At 33.2% G+C, this 18,929-nt stretch overlaps 3 protein-coding genes across 5 annotated transcripts; all 3 read left to right on the top strand.

Moving 5' to 3' along the window:
• The first annotated feature begins 767 nt into the window (after positions 1-767).
• On the top strand, positions 768-4,957 carry LOC145312153 (U6 snRNA-associated Sm-like protein LSm5). 2 transcript variants are annotated; one of them, XR_013876929.1, is made up of 4 exons: positions 768-1,525; positions 3,530-3,583; positions 4,345-4,534; positions 4,837-4,957. XR_013876929.1 is itself a non-coding variant. In XM_080151303.1 (3 exons), the coding sequence occupies exons 1-3, from the start codon at positions 1,415-1,417 to the stop codon at positions 4,465-4,467; spliced, it is 288 nt and encodes a 95-aa protein (XP_080007429.1). In that variant the 5' UTR covers positions 768-1,414; the 3' UTR covers positions 4,468-4,957. The 2 variants fall into 2 exon arrangements, 1 of the variants encoding a protein (XP_080007429.1); XM_080151303.1 differs by having other exon boundaries at positions 4,345-4,957.
• A 92-nt stretch (positions 4,958-5,049) lies between these two features.
• Positions 5,050-10,774, top strand: LOC145312152 (presenilin-associated rhomboid-like protein, mitochondrial). Its single transcript, XM_080151302.1, has 6 exons — positions 5,050-5,225; positions 5,848-5,918; positions 6,416-6,502; positions 9,264-9,320; positions 9,866-9,945; positions 10,642-10,774. Exons 1-6 carry the CDS (start codon positions 5,067-5,069, stop codon positions 10,740-10,742), a joined length of 555 nt encoding a protein of 184 aa, XP_080007428.1. The 5' UTR covers positions 5,050-5,066; the 3' UTR covers positions 10,743-10,774.
• Positions 10,775-12,002: 1,228 nt separating this feature from the next.
• Positions 12,003-18,507, top strand: rho-7 (rhomboid family intramembrane serine protease rho-7). Of its 2 annotated transcripts, XM_080151291.1 has the most exons (7): positions 12,003-12,128; positions 12,539-12,597; positions 13,854-13,919; positions 15,637-15,697; positions 16,427-16,512; positions 17,242-17,347; positions 18,045-18,507. In XM_080151291.1, exons 1-7 carry the CDS (start codon positions 12,035-12,037, stop codon positions 18,131-18,133), a joined length of 561 nt encoding a protein of 186 aa, XP_080007417.1. In that variant the 5' UTR covers positions 12,003-12,034; the 3' UTR covers positions 18,134-18,507. The 2 variants fall into 2 exon arrangements, with proteins under 2 accessions (XP_080007417.1, XP_080007418.1); XM_080151292.1 differs by lacking the exons at positions 17,242-17,347; positions 18,045-18,507 and adding an exon at positions 16,842-17,032.
• Positions 18,508-18,929: the final 422 nt, after the last annotated feature.

Raw genomic sequence — 18,929 nt, 5'->3', positions numbered from 1 at the left:
TATTTTTCTAAATAATTATGCATAAAGGCAAGGAGGGGACATTGGACCAGAAATTTTACTCGTTCCTTAAGTTTATAAACACATTACTCATTCGTTGGTTTAAAAACTTTGGAAACTTTTATTAAATCTTGATTTTTAGCGCAAAATTTTCCATTAATGACTTTATCTGAAACGATGGAGGATAATTTTGTTCTATAATATTTGAAGGTGTACATCAATTTATCGTCCATTGTCATATCCCTTATGATATAATAAAGTATTTTAGGTACCTGTATAAAAATCATTATCTTCCCTTATTATGCAAATTTAACTTATGCTGTTTTCCACATTTGAATTTATGTATGAATTATTAATTTAACCCGTGTAATTATTAAGTATTGGTTATTTATAGCATCGTAATATAAAAAGCCCTCCGCGGATATAAAAATGTACAATTATAGGATTAAAACCAGTTTTGTTTGCTCCGAGATGCCGCGAGTACGGGCTTGAATTTTATGATTGTATGTTTTTATATTAGTAAAAACTGGATACAATACGATACATGATTTTTCAGTATGGCTTAGAACCGGTTCTAATCCAGTGGATATTATACGGTTTCGAAGCGATACTGGAAAACTCATTTTCTATGTAATATTTATGTAATTTATTTTTCTATTAAACTTCATTAACAAAGCATATGATCATAATTTTATTAAACGTAATTTAAACAATTATCATATTTCTTTATATAAAGTAAGTAAATAAATGTTAATAATAAATTCGCAATAAAAATTTGCTCCTTTTTATTGATTTTTTAAACGTAACAACTTTTTTTAAATTACCCACTTAAGAAAAGTTATAATAACATTTTAAGGTTAACATGACTTTTTATGATATTAAAGTATTAATGTTTATAAAGATAAAATAAATCTTTTTCACTTTTATGTAATACTTTGACTTTTTTTGTAAAACTGAAACCCAAAAAACAAGTGCAACTTATTACCATGCACGCACAGTGAGGATCTCCAGACAAAGATCCTGCAATTAAAGGGTTGGTTGTCTGCTATGCCATTATAAAATTTCTTCTATCAGACTATCAGTGGCCTTTTTTATGTTTGATAAGTAATAAAAAAATGAAAAAAATCTTTTATCCCAAAATTTTTTAATTTAAAAAATGGTAGGTATTTTATTATAAATATTTAAAAGCAGAAGTCTAATATGTATTTTTAAAACAGTAGTTGCGTTTTTGTCAATGCTGACTTTACTTTTTTACTCAATTCAGTTGTATTTTTGTCACTTTCAAATACTATACCAGCCTTTCAAAAAATGTACTTTATGTAATGGTATTTAAGAATAAATAATTAAATAGTTAAAACATGTTTTTCAGTAGTTGAATAGTGTCAGTATATCATCATAATTTCAGAAGGTTGTAAAAATGTCCGGAGCTACTGCCGCCACAACTATGACCCCCGGAACCCTGCTCCCCTTGGAGCTGGTGGACAAGTGTATCGGCTCCAGAATTCATATCATCATGAAGAATGATAAGGTGCAATGGATTTATTGTTACCTGGATCTTACACCAGATTATCATGTACTCTGATAAAGTGAAACTGTAAAATAACAATACCCACCATCCACCCCATCCCCTCCTTCTACTGGATGAATTAGCTTACCAATATATTATGTCCATGTTAGCAACCTAAATTGACGACAATTTTTCAGCTGTCAAAATATTCACGTTTATTTTATATCCATTTAAGTTGCTTAGAATACCCAGGGGGGATATTTGTTAATTTGACTGGTCCCAAAGTTTTTAATAAAGCACAATCTCTCATATTCGTCAACACAATTATGGTAATAGTACCCAAAGTGTTTTAAAAACGCTGGGGACTATCCTGAAATCTCAGTGTCCAAAATTGTGCATCAATTTACCTTTCATTTGTCTTATCCCATTAGATCCTTTGGCGGCCCTTTCACAATATTGGGGATATTTTCATGATTTTCATATGAAAATGTAATTAGCACAAAATTAACCTACTTTAGTTCTATAATTCGTCTACTCGCAACATTGGATGGGGAGTTAATTCAGGATCCAATTTTGTACATTATTAACTATTTTAAACTCTAAGGTGTTTGAGTGCCTGTACACGAAAATAAAGTGATCTTTTTTTTCTTTTTAAACTGACATAAGCTTTCATAAAACGTGTTTTTCTAACGTTGATTACCTAGACTTTTAAAAGCTGTATTTTTTTTATATTTGTCGTTGTACTTTTTACCCCAAGTTACATTCTCTGTCTTCTGGGTGCCTGTTGTCTGGTATTTTAATGAGAAAATAAACATATTTACTTGGAACCTCAAGTTAAACTTCTTCAACAGACCTCATTACTAATGATTCACATTCAAAAAGCAAAACTTGGCGGTTTCCCATCTATCGCAAATGGACCACAAATGTACCATATTAAAAATGTTCAAAGCTTTTTTTTAGGTTAGGTTAAGTAAAGGTTTAAAGATACCCGAAGGATGAAACCACTGCAGTTACTAAAAATGTGTTTTTCTAAACAAAAAGAAAAATTAAGGGGGGGGGGGGGAGTTCATAAATGGGTAGTAGTGAAATCCTTAAAACTTTTATTAAAATATATTATTGATAATTTTAATCAGAATGTTTTTGAACAAAAAAAATATAGAAAAACATCCTCTTATATATAATACAATATATATATAAGACGTAGTAACTGCTTATTACGGATGTATTAATGATAGTAATTTATTTGGAGGTCTAGAAAGGTACCTAGACACGTAAAATTTTTAAGGACTTTTCCTGTCATTTACAACGATTTTTTGTCCATATTCTTTTTATATTAATTTATTTGTCTCTCTTATCATTATTGTTTTTGTAAAAGATCCACTGAAGGTTTAATAATAGTTTTCCTTAAAGAGCCCAAACAACACAGAACCCCACTTATAATCTTCTTAAATATAAAGTAGCAAGCTTTTTTTTGTCTGTAGTGAAGAATCTCGCTATACGCAGAACTGAAATTGGTCTCCTTTACAGTGTAGCTTCTTATAGGTCCAAAGAAGGTTTTTAACAATTTTAGAGAAGGGTATGTCCATCATCCCAAGAGAAATCGCACCCAGAAAAATTACTCCTTTCCCCCAAAAAAGGTTTTTTAATTTCCCTTTTTAAATATAAAATTAAAAGTGGATTGAAGACAGACTTCTCCCGTTCTCTCAAGTATCCTTAAATGTCTCTAGGGGCGTAGCCACTTGTCTTTAAAAAAAATTAGAAATAAGGAGGGGGAGGGTTAGGTTTTCCTGTGTATTTTTTTTACCCAGGTGAGGTTATACTGATTACAGGGTATTACATAGTAGCCTTGCAAGTATATTCCCCGCAAAGGTAAGGTTCTCAAGGGGATAGGCATAAAAAGGAGGGAGGGGGGTTCTGTGCTCGCTAGGCACTTAGAGGGCAAGCACCGATTTAATTGTTTGTTTCACAACTCAGAAGAGTAACTACCCTAAAATTGAAGCTGACATATTTTTTTTATTTTTTCAGGAGGTTGTTGGAACTCTCTTGGGATTTGATGATTATGTCAATATGGTTCTGGAGGTACTAAACATTATTATAATTAAATCTTTTCTGCATTAAGAGTCCTTCCGTACGTCCAAAAAGTACAATTCTAATCTTTTATAAGATCTTTGTCTTAATTCCACGAAGATAGGGGGCAATATGCTGTTTACTGCACTAGTCCCCAAAGTTTAACAATAACGTTTTCTTATTCGTGGCCGTTGGGGACTTTTATTAAATTTTGATTGGTTGATCCATCAAGTTGAGTGTCTAAACGTTTCAACCAAAATTGTAATTCAATTAAAGGGTCATTTTGTTTATGATAATTGGGGAATGGGATGTACAATGTACATTTATTTATCAGCTATTGTCCTATCCCTTTATGATAGCCCTGCTTTATTTTGCACTTTTTGATATGTGTATTATGATTTACTTGATTTTTGGAACATTAATTCCTAAGACGATTACACATATTGTTAAAAGCAAAGCATCTCGGCAATAAGTTTTCAAATGTAAGTATGTCCATAGTAAGAATCCTTAAAATCAAGATTGGTTATCTTAATAAAATAATAACAGGATATCTCTCTGTTACGAAGAATCTCGCAATATGTAGAATAGAATCGTTTGGTTCTCCTTTGTAGTAAAAATTGTTATAGGCCCTAGAAAACCGAACCGAACCGAAAAGGTTAAAACTATTTTAAGAGTGGGTACTTCCATCCCAAGAAAAATCACCATATAAAAAAAGACCTTTCCAAAAAGCAGCTAGTCTTTAAAAAGAAAACAAAATATTTTTTTTTATGTAGGATGTTGTAGAATACGAGAGCACGAGTGAGGGTAGACGGGTGACGAAGCTGGACCAGATCCTGCTCAACGGGAACAACATCACCATGCTGGTTCCTGGCGGCGGCGGGCCCGAGGAGGCGTGATTTCGCGGGTTTTTTTGTATTGTTGTTTGTTATAAATAAATGTACAGGGTGTCCCTTAAGAAAAAAAGTACATAATAACTTTTAAAATCTCTCTCAATAGGGAGAGGAAGGGTAGGTACATTTTACTGAAAATCATACTTGTACCCAAAAAGTACCTAACATTTTAAAATGATTTTTAAAATCTTAATTGGCATGGTTGATAAAAAACTAACATTGTCAAAACTATTCCACCAATCATTTTTAATATACAGAAGGATTAGTCTAGTTTATCGTAATTGGGGGTAATTTTTATCGTCCATCCTTTATCTTATTCCTGATCCCTGATATTTAATAACCAATGGACTTAATTTCTTATTTAAACTTTGTTAGGGAACGCCCTGTATATGGTAAAAGCCTGGTCTTTAGACTTATGTGATCTCTTCTTAATACATACTTCTGCTTGTATCATTTTATACATTTGTAAAGTAAACCAACAAATATAGTTTTTAATCTAAGATTATAATAACAAGAAAATAAGTGGATCAAGTGAGAGAAAAGTGAAAAACACTTTAAAAAGTATTAATTTTTTTTTATTGCAGAAATATAAATTTTTAATTATAATGTCAGTTATTAGCAGATTTTGTGGGCGGATGGCAAGTTTGAACAGCAACAGCTGTCCAAATAGAATATTCCAGAATAAACCTGTCAGCTGTCCTTCTAGAATATTCCAGAACAAACCTGTTTTTAGAATGGAAGTTAGACAGTTTAGAAAAGCAAAGGAAAAAGAATATTTAGATGAAATGTTATTGAAAATAAAACTTTTTATTAATTGACAAGAAGATTAAAATTGTTTTAAAAAATTATGAGTGTACCTCAATTTAACTTTCATTGTCTCATCTCTTAAGATCCCTGAATTCAAGTGAAAATCACGTTTCTTATTCTTTTTTTATTGAATGTATCTTTTATTTAAAAAAATGACATAATATCTTTTATTATTGTTTCATAATATTATTAATGTTTTATAATATTATTAATGCTTCATAATATTATGCTTTTTATTTAATTTTAAAATCATATAATCGTTTTTTTTTGTTGGTTTTCCAATAAATCTATTAACTCTCAATTCGGTTTGCAAAGCGGTTTCCATATAATTGCCTAGTCAACCCCCCCCCCCCCCTCCCTTTATTTTGATGAAATTGAAAATAGGGGGGGGGGGGGTTGAAAGGTAGTTTTACTTGTGTAAGTGCAATAAGCAGAATATTAATTTATAAGTTTAAATAAGATTGTATCAGGTAAAGAAGAACGGACTATTGGGCCGAACCTAATTATAGGAATGGTTCGCCTTTTAAAAGTTTACAAAAAATAATGATATTAATACAACAATATCCTTTAAATAAATAGAAAAGTGAACCTGTAGAAATTCACAATGAATATGGATATACTAAACCAGTTGGATTTTCAGCTCTTAAAAGGTAGTAAGTATAAAAACTTGAAAATATTGATATGGTTTTAGGCTATTTTATGTCTTTCCCTCCCCTATTTGATTTCCTAAGGGCACAGCGCCTGTTATTAATTTATATAAAGAAGTTTAATTATTTTTAGAAAAGAATTACCTACTTTTTCACATTTTATTACCTACCTAATAAAAACTATTCGTGAATTCATAAAAAATTGTCTTATAAGGAATATTCTTTAGGTTAGGTTAAAAAAGGTTTAGAAGATCCCGACATGATATAAGTATACCCCGTAGGGGTTGTTTAACGAAATGCATTTGAACTTAAACTTAGTGAACCGGCTACCTGTTTAATGGTTTAAACTACATTTATATGACATATATTTGAAAGAATTAAAATTTTTACCACGTAGTTTTAGATATTCAAGATTTGAAAATCATATTCTTGCAATCCAAACTCGTTAAATGCACTTCATGCAACTATCCCTTATGATTTTAAAATTAAAATATTTCCAGGCCAGTGTTGTTTGGAACTGTATTCACAGGATTTACCATGTCGGGCTGTGCAGTTTGGCAGTATGAGAACATGAGAGAAGCTGCAAGGTATATATAATAGTAAGAAGTATGTTTGTCTGTCTGTCCGTCCCTCAATATCGCGCCAACATCTGAACAGGTATTTGGAACTGTATTCACAGGATTTACCATGTCGGGCTGTGCAGTTTGGCAGTATGAGAACATGAGAGAAGCTGCAAGGTATATATAATAGTAAGAAGTTTGTCTGTCTGTCCGTCCCACAATATCTCGTCAACAGCTTGACAGGTACTTGGATTTTACAGGATTAACAATGCCTGATTGTGAAGTTTGGCAGTTATCTACCTACAACACTAAAAATCAGGGATGTGGAGCCGTTTGGTATTGCTACGTTTCCGCGGAGCCGCCTCTAAAAATAACGGCTCCGACTTCGACTCCTACCTAAAATGAAGAAAACTCAAAAAAAAATTGTAAGTCTATTTTGACTTTTGTAGGTTTTAAAAGTTAAATTTTTGAGAAAAAAGGACTTGAAACACCTAAAAGGGTTTCCAAGTTATAAAATTTAAACATTAAGTTTAATCAAGGTATAAAAAATCTTTTTCCCAGATATGTTTTTAGCTACCCCTGGAGCCGCTCTGAAATTAAAGGATATCCGGCTCCAGCAAAATATGGCATCTCCGGCTCCGCATCCCTGTTAAAAAGAATGTCTGTCTGTCCGTCACTCAATTTCTTGCCAACAGCTAAAAATTACCCTGCAGTTTCAAGAAACATTTTTTTTTATTTAAAAAAACGATAACAAAGGGTGGGTGGGGTGGGGATGGTTGTTGTCCTAGTTTAAATGATTGCATCATTTTCAATGTCTTTAGCTATGACATGGTTTTTTTTCCAACAGACCATTTGATTGCAAAACCCTTTATTTAAGTCCTAGCTTAGCATTGTAAAAGTTAAACTTTATTGCATTTTCCAGTATGGCTCGAAACCGATTAATATCCGCTGGATTAGAACTGGTTCTCAGCCATTCTGAAAAAAATCATCTATAACATCGTATTATAGACAATTTTCCACGAATATTAAAATTAAAATTTTAAAATCAATACTATTTTTGTTAACCTGAGCCTCCAGCCCCTCGGGTTTAACAAAACAGGTTTTAATCCTTTAATTTTGCATTTTTGTATCCACGGAAAGCTGTCTATAATACGACGCGGTAAAAAAAATATTAAAGTCTTTGGTTATGACGAAAATCCGTCACAAGAATCAGCAAAAAATACGTCAAATATACTTAATATTATATCCTTTATTTTGAGACAAGACGCTTATTTTTTGTTATTTTTTAAGCAGAATAGAAGATTAAACATGAATGACAACATCCAAGGCCATAAAATACTGTCGAAAGTTATATTCAGTTGTCATAAATAAAGGATGAAATAGAAAAATCACAAAACCTTTCAAATATGCTTTTTATATGTTTTGACATTCATATTTTTATCATAAATGACAGACCGACGGACCATGATGTAAATTATATACTGGATGCTCAAAAAATTGGTCTTTTATCTTGAATTGCATCCGAATAAATCACATTTTCCCTATAGTGTTACGGACTGACTGACAGACAAAGTAAATTATAGAGTAGCTTGATTTGATACTAAACAAGGACGACAACATCCATAAAAGCGAAGCTCTGTAACGATAAGACAAACAGACATTAACACTTTTATAGTGTCAGAACTGAAAAATTAAAATATAAATGTATGAGAGTCGAAGTAAAATTGTAAGTAAATTTGTTGTAAAACTGCTTAATACAGGATAATGTTTATGGACATACTTACATTTTTAGGACTTGATTATAGAGTTGCTTCGCTTATAATATTGTACTATATTGCCCCAGGAATCAGTATACCAAAAATCAGAACAATCGGATAATTAGATCACATAAAAATTTGTTCTTAAAAAAGTAAAAAGTCATTACATTTAAAATGGACGTACGGACATTCTGGTAATGTTTATAGAGTTGCTACGCTTTTCAAACCGTACCTAACTACTACAGGAATCACCATGCAAAGTTTTATATCGATAGGACAATTCTAACATGCCTAAATTAACGAAAAAAGTTATCCGTCTCGGACGGACCGACCCTAATTATAGAGTAGCTGCGATACTAAAAAAGATTAATATGAATTATTTTGCACAATGTAAAATGAAATCTCATCTCAGTCTCATTCCACAAAAAGGCAGGGATCTTAAGGGATAGGACAAGAGAGGATAAATAGATATACATCTCCAATGATAGTTAACAAAATTTCTCTTTCTTTAAACTAAAATTATTCGTTGAAAAGTTTAGACATTTCTAGTTTTAAACCCAACCTTATTAAGTTTTAAACTTAACCTTATTAAGTGGTTAGTAAAATTCGGGTACCAGTGTAATTTACAGTCCAAAGTCCCCTCCCTCCCTTCCTGGGGAAAGGTTTTTGTATCCTTTTAAAAAATGCACTTTTCTTAAAAACTATTCACATTTTAAGAGAATTGAGGGATTTCACTCAATAGTGCCTATCGAGCAATGACCTCCTACCCCCCTTTACCACCTTTATTTACGAAAACAGGAGGGAGGGTAGGGGGTATTTTATATCCCTCCTAGGCTATCTAGTACCCAATATACTTAAACAGAACCAGACCTAAGTAATAAACAAATGAACAGAAAACTACCCTCTTCCCCTTGTTTATTTTTAAAAATTTGGGGGGGGGGGGACAGGTTTCAGTTTGAGGGAAAACCCCGATAATTAAATCTGCTACCTAACATTTTAATATAAATAAATAAAATGTTTATATTTTTTAGGAGATCTAAGTTTCCTGGCCTAAATTTTGACTTTGGTAGAAAAGCTGGTGATTTTAGGTAAGTATTCATGTTTACATTCTTATTCATTTCCGTTGGATTAAAACCGGTTCTGTGTTATTTTTACAAAGGATTCTAGTTGAAAAAGAGTTATAGCACCGAAATGTGGATGGCAGTTGCTTTAATGAGGTCTAATGTGCATTGTAAAGTAACGGCGGCGGAACTAACGTTACAGCCGAAAACCTTCATCCCCCGCCGAATTTTATCTATAAGACAATGTAGAACGATGTCGGTCTGTTTGATTGTTTGTGCCGAAAGATCTCGCTAACCGCTGAATCGATCTGGTTTTCCTTAACAGGGTAGCTTCTCATAGTTCTCGGCAAGGTTTATAACTATTTTGGGGGAGGGTACCACCACTCTCTCAAGAGAAATCTCCACAAGAAAAGAATTACCCCCCACCCCCCAAAAAAAAAAAAAAAAATTTGGTTTTTAGATTCAACTCCCTCCTCAAGTGCCCCTAGAGGCCGCTAGTTTTACAAATAGGAGAACATAGGATGCATTTAAAACCAATTTATTAATTTTTGAATTAATGTTAAATTTTGTAGGGAGGAGTTTCGACGCTGGTGGAATGATATGCCTGGATATGAGAGACTATTTATTCCTATATGTGCCTTAAATGTACTAGGTAAATCATCTTATTTTATCTTTCTACATTTATGTAATTAAATTAGATTTTTTTGATGGGGGGCGGAGATATTTTTCTAGGTGCGATTCCTGGTGTACCCTTCCCAAAAATAGATATATAAACCCTCCCAGGACCTATGAGAAGTTACACTGTGTAGCTATCGGTTCAGCGGTTAGCGAGATCCTTAAATACAGGCAGAAATACATACATACAAAGATCCTTGTACTTAATTATGAGGATTTGCATAGTTTTGTCTTATTTGATACGATACATGAATGTTTTTAAAGTACAAACCAGCGATGCGGAGCCGTATTATTTTGGTGGGTGTCCGGCATCGACCTAAAATCAAGAAAAACTCAACATAATTTTTTGTTAGGTCTATTTTTTACTTTTGAAGGTTTTAAAAGTTCAATTTTTGATAAAAATAGACTTGAAAAACTTAAAAGGGGCATTTGCAAACGACACAACAGAGTTACCAAATTTGAATTAATAAAAAATCTCTTTTTTTAGCTAACCCGGAGACGAAAATATCGGCTCCGGCTCCATCAAAATATGGCGGCACCGGCTCCGCAACGCTGTTACAAACTATGAAAATATATTTTTTAATCACATTTTTGCATTACGATTTTATACATTATGTGAGATGACAATCGGATTTTATCCATATTAAATATTATTAAATATTTTTATTTTTAGTATTTTGTGGGTGGAGAGTTCCAGCTTTACAGGCATTCAATCATTTCAATACAATCATTAACCTTAGAGATATCAAGACAATGGACGTTAAAATTATGTAAAACACCCTCATAATAAATAAAATAAAATTACCCATTTATAAATTAAACCAGGGTTTCGGATCCGGATCCGCAAGGATCCGCATATTTTTGAGTCCAAGGATCCGGATCCTTGGACTCAAAAAAATGCGGAAAAAATGGAAAAATCTACCTAAATTTATATAAAATCTCAGACATTCTCTTGATGAGAGCCAATCTTTAAGGTTTAGGGTCAGACTCGAAAATTTAAAGTATTTTTGACTTCGAATTAAAGAATAAATATTTTTGAAAAATTTGGTGATTTTATTTTTATTGTCAAGGATCCGGGACCGAATCCGGTAGGATCCGGATCCTAATCCGCACTGACCAAATTTTGAGGATCCGGATCCGCAAAAAATCAATGCGGATCCGAAACCCTGAATTAAACTTGTTTTTTTGTGGAAAGATTTAGACTCTCCAATAAAGTTTCCAAAAGATTTCCCAAATTTTAACTCAACGAATTAATGAATTAACGAATTAAAAAACTCTTGGGACCAAAAACACAGAACAATATTTACGGCTAGTTCAACAACTCTTGAAGATTTTATGAAAGCCCCTTAAGTTTTAAGCCAACGAAAAAGATAACGTGTTTATAAAACTGTCATTACGAATCAATTTAATTGTAACAAAAGTCAATCTATAAAAATAATTTTAATGTAAAAAAATAAGATAATTTTTTTCAAGTATTTTCCTTAAAGTTGCGTGTAACCGTTTAGTCAAATGTTCTTATTAACTGTTCTTTATAATGACCGAATGTATATATATGAAATGGTGATAAGGGGGAAGTTTTGACACTTTTGCGTAACAGTGAGTGTATCTTTGGACTGAGAGGATAGGTTATTAGGGATAAATTCATTTTTATAGATACATTTCCCAAGTTTTAAGATTATTTTGATAAGCCTCCAGGTGGTCTCTGGACAGGTAAAAATCAAAATCCAAATTTTTTTTTTTGGAGTTAAGAGCTAATTTTATATAATTTTTATACTGGAGGCCTGCAGCTACTGAACCTGGAGGCCTATCCAAAAAATCTAAAAACTTGGAAAAATTTATCATATAAGAATGACTTTTTCTTTTATAACCTATCCTCTCAGTCCAAAGATAAAGCCTATACTCACAGTTTACGCAAATGTGTCAAAACTTACCCCCCCTCTTAAGAACAGTTTGACGTTATAAGCGCATTTGACCAAAACTTTACACACAACTTTACACAAAAAAGGAAAAAATAACCCACTATTTAATATTTTTGATTGAATTGATTGAACTGTTGTAAGGGTATAATGTCCAAATGGTTTGCTGCCTCGCCAGCAGGTCCTGCCACCTGTTTACCTATGATTTTGTCTGCATTCTCACATCACTCTCCGCTACATTTAGGTAACCTTTATTTTCTGAGCGTAGGCCACGCACAATGGTTCTCCATTTTTCTTTGAATTGGGCCTCAGTAGAGGCATCATTGAAAGATGATAGATTCACATCTTTCAGTTCATCCTGGAATTCCCTCCTCCAGGTTTTTTTTTTGGTCTACCTGGTTTCCATTTTCTTTGCAATACTTTCATCATGTACTAGCGGCTGGACCATTTTAGCATCTAGGGGCACTCCTCAAGGCCTTTTCTGGGAGCACAATGAAGCCATAGTTCTGATGCAATGAATTTTTTACCCCAGCAGAGCAGCCTTTCAACATCAAATCCTATAATAAATAAATAAATATTTGAATTTTTTTTGTGTCTTTTAGAAATTAGTCTCCAAAAAGATTGTCTGTGTTTATAAAATTTTGTTTATTTTAGGTTTTAATATGTTTGCACTTCATAGTTTTATGGGACCTGTTGTACAATATTTAGGACAGGTAAGAATTTGATGACAGTAAAATTCAGGGTCCGATTTTGTACAGTACACAAGGTTATTCTATAGTTGTACAAATATTTTCTGAATGCCTTATGTTAAAACTAGCGGCTACGCCCCCAGAGGCCTCTATTGTTTCTTATCAATCTATTTCAAAATCAGCGATTTACCAAAAAAAAATTTTTGCCGCTAGATGGTGTTAGTTATGTTTTTAGCTAATTGCAAAAAGTGTCCGCAGTGCGTTTTTTTTTATTTTTGTCGATTTTTAGTGAGGGTTGTGGTACTCTCCCCCAAAATAGTTATAAACCTTCCCGGGACCTATGAGAAGCTACCCTGTTAAGGTGAACCCGATCGGTTCAGCGGTTAGCGAGATCCTTTGGTACAGACAAACAGACACAGACAGACATACAAACACACATCCTGTTATTCTATTATAAGGATTACAAGACAAAGAGATTTTAAAACCAATATTAATTTAACTCTTGAAAGCAACACGTTAGTTATTCGTGGGGATATAAAAGGATAAGACAATGGCAGATAAATTGTTGTAAACCTCCAAAGATGATGCACAAAAATTACCACTTCTGTAAATTTCAATTAGTGGTTGAAACGTTTGGACATTCAACTTAATGACCCAACCAATCAAAATTCAATAAAAGTCCCCCCAAAGTTGTAAAGCCAAAAAAAGAAAATGTTCATATAAATTTTAGGACTAGTGTAATAAACACTGAAACAGTCCAATGTTGCCTCCCTCCCTGAGTGATTAGTTGTTATTATCAGCTTTTGTGTACTGTACATTTTCGGTCTAATGGGTATATTATGGCAGGGGAAAAATTGTCGTTAATTTAGCTTGCTAACATGTAACTTGTTTATTGGTCAGTTCGTTGATATAGTAGAAGTGGAGAGGATTTGGCAAAGGGGTTGAAAGAGGAAATCGTTATTTTAGCCTGCTGCAAGCTTTACTTTATTTAGAGAACATAAAAATTTGGTGAAGATCCAAGTAATAATAGATCCAATGAAATAAATACGTATCTGAAGGGATTAGACAATGGACAATAAATTAATGATGTAAACATCCAAAGATGAAAAATATATTACCATCCGTAGATAAAAATCATAGGTGGAAAAATTTGGACACTGCTAAATTGTAATTAAACACTCAGCCTTTTTTTGTTAAATTTAAAATTTCCTGACAGAAATTTATTAATTTAGATCTTAGTATATTTATGTTTTGGCGTTCAAGACATTTTATATTTTTAGGAACAATTTTTAGCAGTATATCTTTCGTCTGGCGTATTAACTGCCCTAGCAAGTTATGCTTTCAAGGTAATTTATATTTATGACATAAAACCTGTCAAGGATAAAATAAAGCTCATTAAATCAGTTTATATATAATATACATCCTTTTATAAATTATTTTTAAATAATTTGAAAATAATTTGTTGAGGTTGATTTCGTTTGTTACTTTAGGATAAGACTAGCGGCTACGCCCCTAGGTGCCTCTAGTGGCATTTAAATGTTGTTTTAAAATTTAAATATAATTTGAGAAATAATTTGTCTATGGTCAATCAGCTGTTAAATTCATGTCTACGCAGCGCCACTACGCTACGTAGAAACATTCATACGCTAGCGACACTATGCGGCAGGAATATTTAAATTTTTTCGATTTTATTGTGATTTCTCTTGGGAGGGTGGTGGTACCCTTCCCCAAAATAGTTATAAACCTTCCCGGGACCTATGAGAATCTACCCTGTTAAGGAGAACCCGATCGGTTCAGCGGTTAGCGAGATCCTTCGGTACAGACACACAGACAAACATCCTGTTACTTTAGTATAAGGATAAGTTAGGTTATATTGGGCAGGTTAGCCCCCCATCCAATAAGATTATGCATATGTATCATCCCTTATTTTCAATTTAATTGAATTATAAAAATATGGGGGGGGGGGTTCTGTGATAGCTAGGTACTTTAAGGGAAAGCACCAACTTTTCATTGACTTTGAACCTTTTATAAAAATCAATTTTCCTTAATCCAGGTTTCCTTATTTACAGAGACTGAAGTCCTTTGATGTTTGATATAGATTCAGGGATCTAAAGGGATAAGACAAAGTTCTTATAAATTGATCTATATATTCAATGCTGATACACAAAATTACTGTAGATTACAAATAGTGATTGAAACTCTTGGATACTTAACTTAATGAACCAATAAATCAAAATTCAATAAGATCCCCAAAGTTATTAAGCTAACAAATAAATAATCGTTATTATAAAACTTTGGGGACTAGTGTAATAACAGCCCATTGTCCCCCTTCCTTCCTGATTTAGATTACACATTAACTCTGTTCTTGGAATAATCCTTTATTTTTTTCTCCCTAATTTCAACTATTTTCCTTCTGTAATTCTTTTTTATTACTAGCGGATACGCCCCTATAGAGGCCTCTAGGGGCACTTGAGTTTAAAGGGAGGAAAACTTTATCGGTTCAACGGTTAGCGAGATCCTTCATAATACACACAGACAGACGTTTATTTATTTACACAAATTGAGTTTGAAAAATAGCGTAACATGAATTTTGGCGAAGTTATTAGATCGAAAGGAGAATAAGTAGAAGGACATATATAGAATATATAGATCTGGATTTCCACTATAGCTTCCAAACTGATTAATATCCGCTGGATTAGAACCGGTTTTCTGAGATACTGAAAAAAAATCATGTTTTGCATCGTATTATAGACAAATTTCCGCGAATATTAAAATACGAAAGCTGTCGATAATTCAAGGCGATTAATAACTATTCTCGAATTCTTTCAAAACAGATTAATATCCAGTGGATTAGATTATCATCCATATGAAAATCCTATGTCTGGCATCATATTATATCCAGTTTTCTACGAATATAAAAATGTACAATCATAAGATTAAAACCATTTATTTTTAGCCCGTGCCATCGGTATCTCAGGTCTAAAAAACTGGTTTTAATCTTATAATTGTACATTTTTATCCGCGGAAAGCTGAATTTCTAATTAAGATAAATGTTTTTTTTAGATATCAATGGGTTCCATGTCCCCCAGTATTGGAGCTAGCGGTGCAATCCTAACAATTGTTGGTGAGTTTTTTTTAAACCCATGAGGAATATTCACAAAAAATTTCAACATAATATAATCCTATTATATTTGTCTGTAGTGAAGGATCTCGCTAACATATATGGTTCTCCTTTACAGTGAAGCTTTTTATAGGTCCAGGGAAGGTTCTTAACTATTTTGAGAGAGGGTATTTACTTTTTCTTTTTAAAACTCAAATTAAAAATGGGGCGGAGGTCGACTTTTCCCTCTCCAACTTTAAGTGCCCTCTTAGGCTTCTAGGTGTGTAACCGTTAGTATTTTATATAGCAGTTTATAAACCACTATTTCTCAATATAGTTTCTTTTACTTACAAATATACAGACAGACGGACATTTTGTAGAGTAGCCTCGCTCAACTGCTAGTTTGTACCAACTAATCAAGATTTTATAAAAGACCCTTAATGTTATTAGGCTAAAAAATAAAAGAACGTGTTTTTGAACTTTAGAGACTTGTATAATTTACAATACAATTGATATGAGATATACTTGGATATATTTAGCTTGGTAATTTGGACATCATTTATTGTTCAGGTTCTTTATCCAGTAGGTGGGTAGGGTGGGGATAGGATATGAGGATTGGATGGGTGTATCGTTTGTTATTTTAGCCAGCTGTGAACATTACTTTATCAGAGTACATATACGGAGTGCAATATCCATGTAATAAAATTTCAATCACTTTTACACAACTTTCATGTTTAATTTTTTTATTTGCAGGTATTTTTGCCACTCTAGTACCTGATGCCAAACTTCAGCTGATATTTTTACCTGGATTCACATTTACTGCCAGTGCAGCTATTAAGGTAAATTGAATGTAGAAATTTTAGATGATCAGACCATTGGACATCTGTTGGAACTCTCTGAGCACGTTATTGTTCATTGGTCTTTGAATATCAGCCAATAGCGTCGGGTATATTAACACATCCAAGTCGCTACAAAAGAGTAGAAAGCAATTTGCAGACGTAAAAGGTCCCAAATACTGGATCCAGGTAGTTGTCTAGAGTATACATCTATGTTTATACATTTATTTAGGGTATGATGTGTCTGGACACAGTTGGTATGATTGCTGGCTGGAGGATGTTTGATCATGCGGCACATCTGTCTGGAGTTCTTTATAGTGTTTATTCTCTAGGGTATGATGTGCCTGGACACAGTTGGTATGATTGCTGGCTGGAGGATGTTTGATCATGCGGCACATCTGTCTAGAGTTCTTTATAGTGTTTATTCTCTAGGGTATGATGTGTCTGGATACAGTTGGTATGATTGCTGGCTGGAGGATGTTTGATCATGCGGCACATCTGTCTAGAGTTCTTTATAGTGTTTATTCTCTAGGGTATGATGTGTCTAGACACAGTTGGTATGATTGCTGGCTGGAGTATGTTTGATCATGCGGCACATCTGTCTGGAGTTCTTTATAGTGTTTATTCTCTAGGGTATGATGTGTCTAGACACAGTTGGTATGATTGCTGGCTGGAGGATGTTTGATCATGCGGCACATCTGTCTAGAGTTCTTTATAGTGTTTATTCTCTAGGGTATGATGTGTCTGGACACAGTTGGTATGATTGCTGGCTGGAGGATGTTTGATCATGCGGCACATCTGTCTGGAGTTCTTTATGGAATTTTCTGGTGCCATGCAGGTAGGAATAATTGGGGGGGGGGGGGGGGGGATGCAACCATCTCGTAATTACTGCACAAATGAAAATGGCACATACTTTTTAACTTTTAGTGCTCTCAAGGATTAATCATGCCAAGTTTCAAAACGAAATTCGTATTCTAAATAATTGCCATTCGTGCACTAATTATGGTTGCAAGAAGGGAAAGAATATTGGAATGAAGATTATACTAGTATCCAAAGTTTTATAATTATGTTCTCTCATTCGTTGGCTTAAAGAATAAAAAACTGACTTGGTAGACTTAAAACAAATTTTAAATTTGCAGTGTCTAAACTTTTCTACCAATAAATCTACAGAAGGGGCGATTGGAGGTGTACCTCAATTTATCGTCGATTGTATTATCCCTTAAGATATCTGGAAAAAATCATGTATTCTTCTTTTAAAAAATGTCGTTATCTGAGCTGTAAACGGATAAAATAAATCCCCTTTTAGACGATCATGGGAATTTCCAGTCTAGAATCCGTTCTCAGCTATACCTACTGAAAATTGGATTACAGATAATTTTCCACGAATATAAAAAAATTCATAAAATTAAAACTAGTTTTGTTAGCCCGGGACATCGACTTCTCTGGGTTAACAAAACTGGTTTCAATCTTTAATTTTGCTATCCATGGAAAGCTGTCTATATTACGATGCAGTAAATAATTAATATTATGTTTAGGTAGCAGACTGCTGTGGGACTCCCGGGGCACAGTGGTTCAGGCCTGGCATCAGTTTAGAACAGGACAAGCATCTACCAAGAGAGATTGAGAATATTAATTTTATTATAAAATATCATGTTAGAACATGCTTATTGGATGTCATGCAATGGAAAGAAATACAGAATAGTTATTTATTGTATCGTATTATAGACGGTTTTCTACAGCTAGTTAAATTTTAAAATCACAAGGGTAATTCCAGTTTTGTTGGTCACGAAGGCACGAGCCAACTGGTATAAGTTTTATGATTTTTATTTTATTGCACGTATACTATAATACGCTACGATACATTTTTTTTTATAGTATGGCTCAAAACCTGTTTTAATACAGTGGATATCAAACGGTTTGAAGACATGTTTGAATTATGGTTTCCATATTAAAGTGGACTAAGCACGAATGGAAGAATGGGAGAACAAGTGATGTTAAGCACCTTTCATCATTGATGAAAGGCAGTTTTTGTGTAGATAAACTAATATATATACAATAGGGTGGGTCGATTTTGAAATTTTTTTTTCTGAGGCCAAAGCGGGGATCTGCAAATGATTTGTATGAGTAAAATACACCTCTGGATGATTTAAAATTTATCTTAAGTCTTAAAACCGCTGACGACCAGACATTCAATTGTATAGCTATTTGTAAATGGGAGTCAAAAATTTATTGAATCAGAACTATGGCTTCATGGTGCTCCCAGAATAGGCATTGGGGAGTAGAATCAGGAACTTTTGACCGTTTAAAAAAATCTCGTTCCTAGCCTGAGAAAATCTAAAAAAAACTCTACAAATTGGACAATTCTCAATAAACCTTTAAAAAATGTGGTTTTTTAGTGATTTCTAAGGCTAGGAACGAGA

The sequence above is a fragment of the Acartia tonsa genome, chromosome 2 (assembly GCF_053477335.1).
Source record: "Acartia tonsa isolate MP-2025a chromosome 2, ASM5347733v1, whole genome shotgun sequence".
In the NCBI taxonomy this organism is placed as follows: Eukaryota; Metazoa; Arthropoda; class Copepoda; order Calanoida; family Acartiidae; genus Acartia; species Acartia tonsa.
Note: the sequence above shows the minus strand (reverse complement) of the source record. Positions and strands in the feature narration are given on the sequence as shown.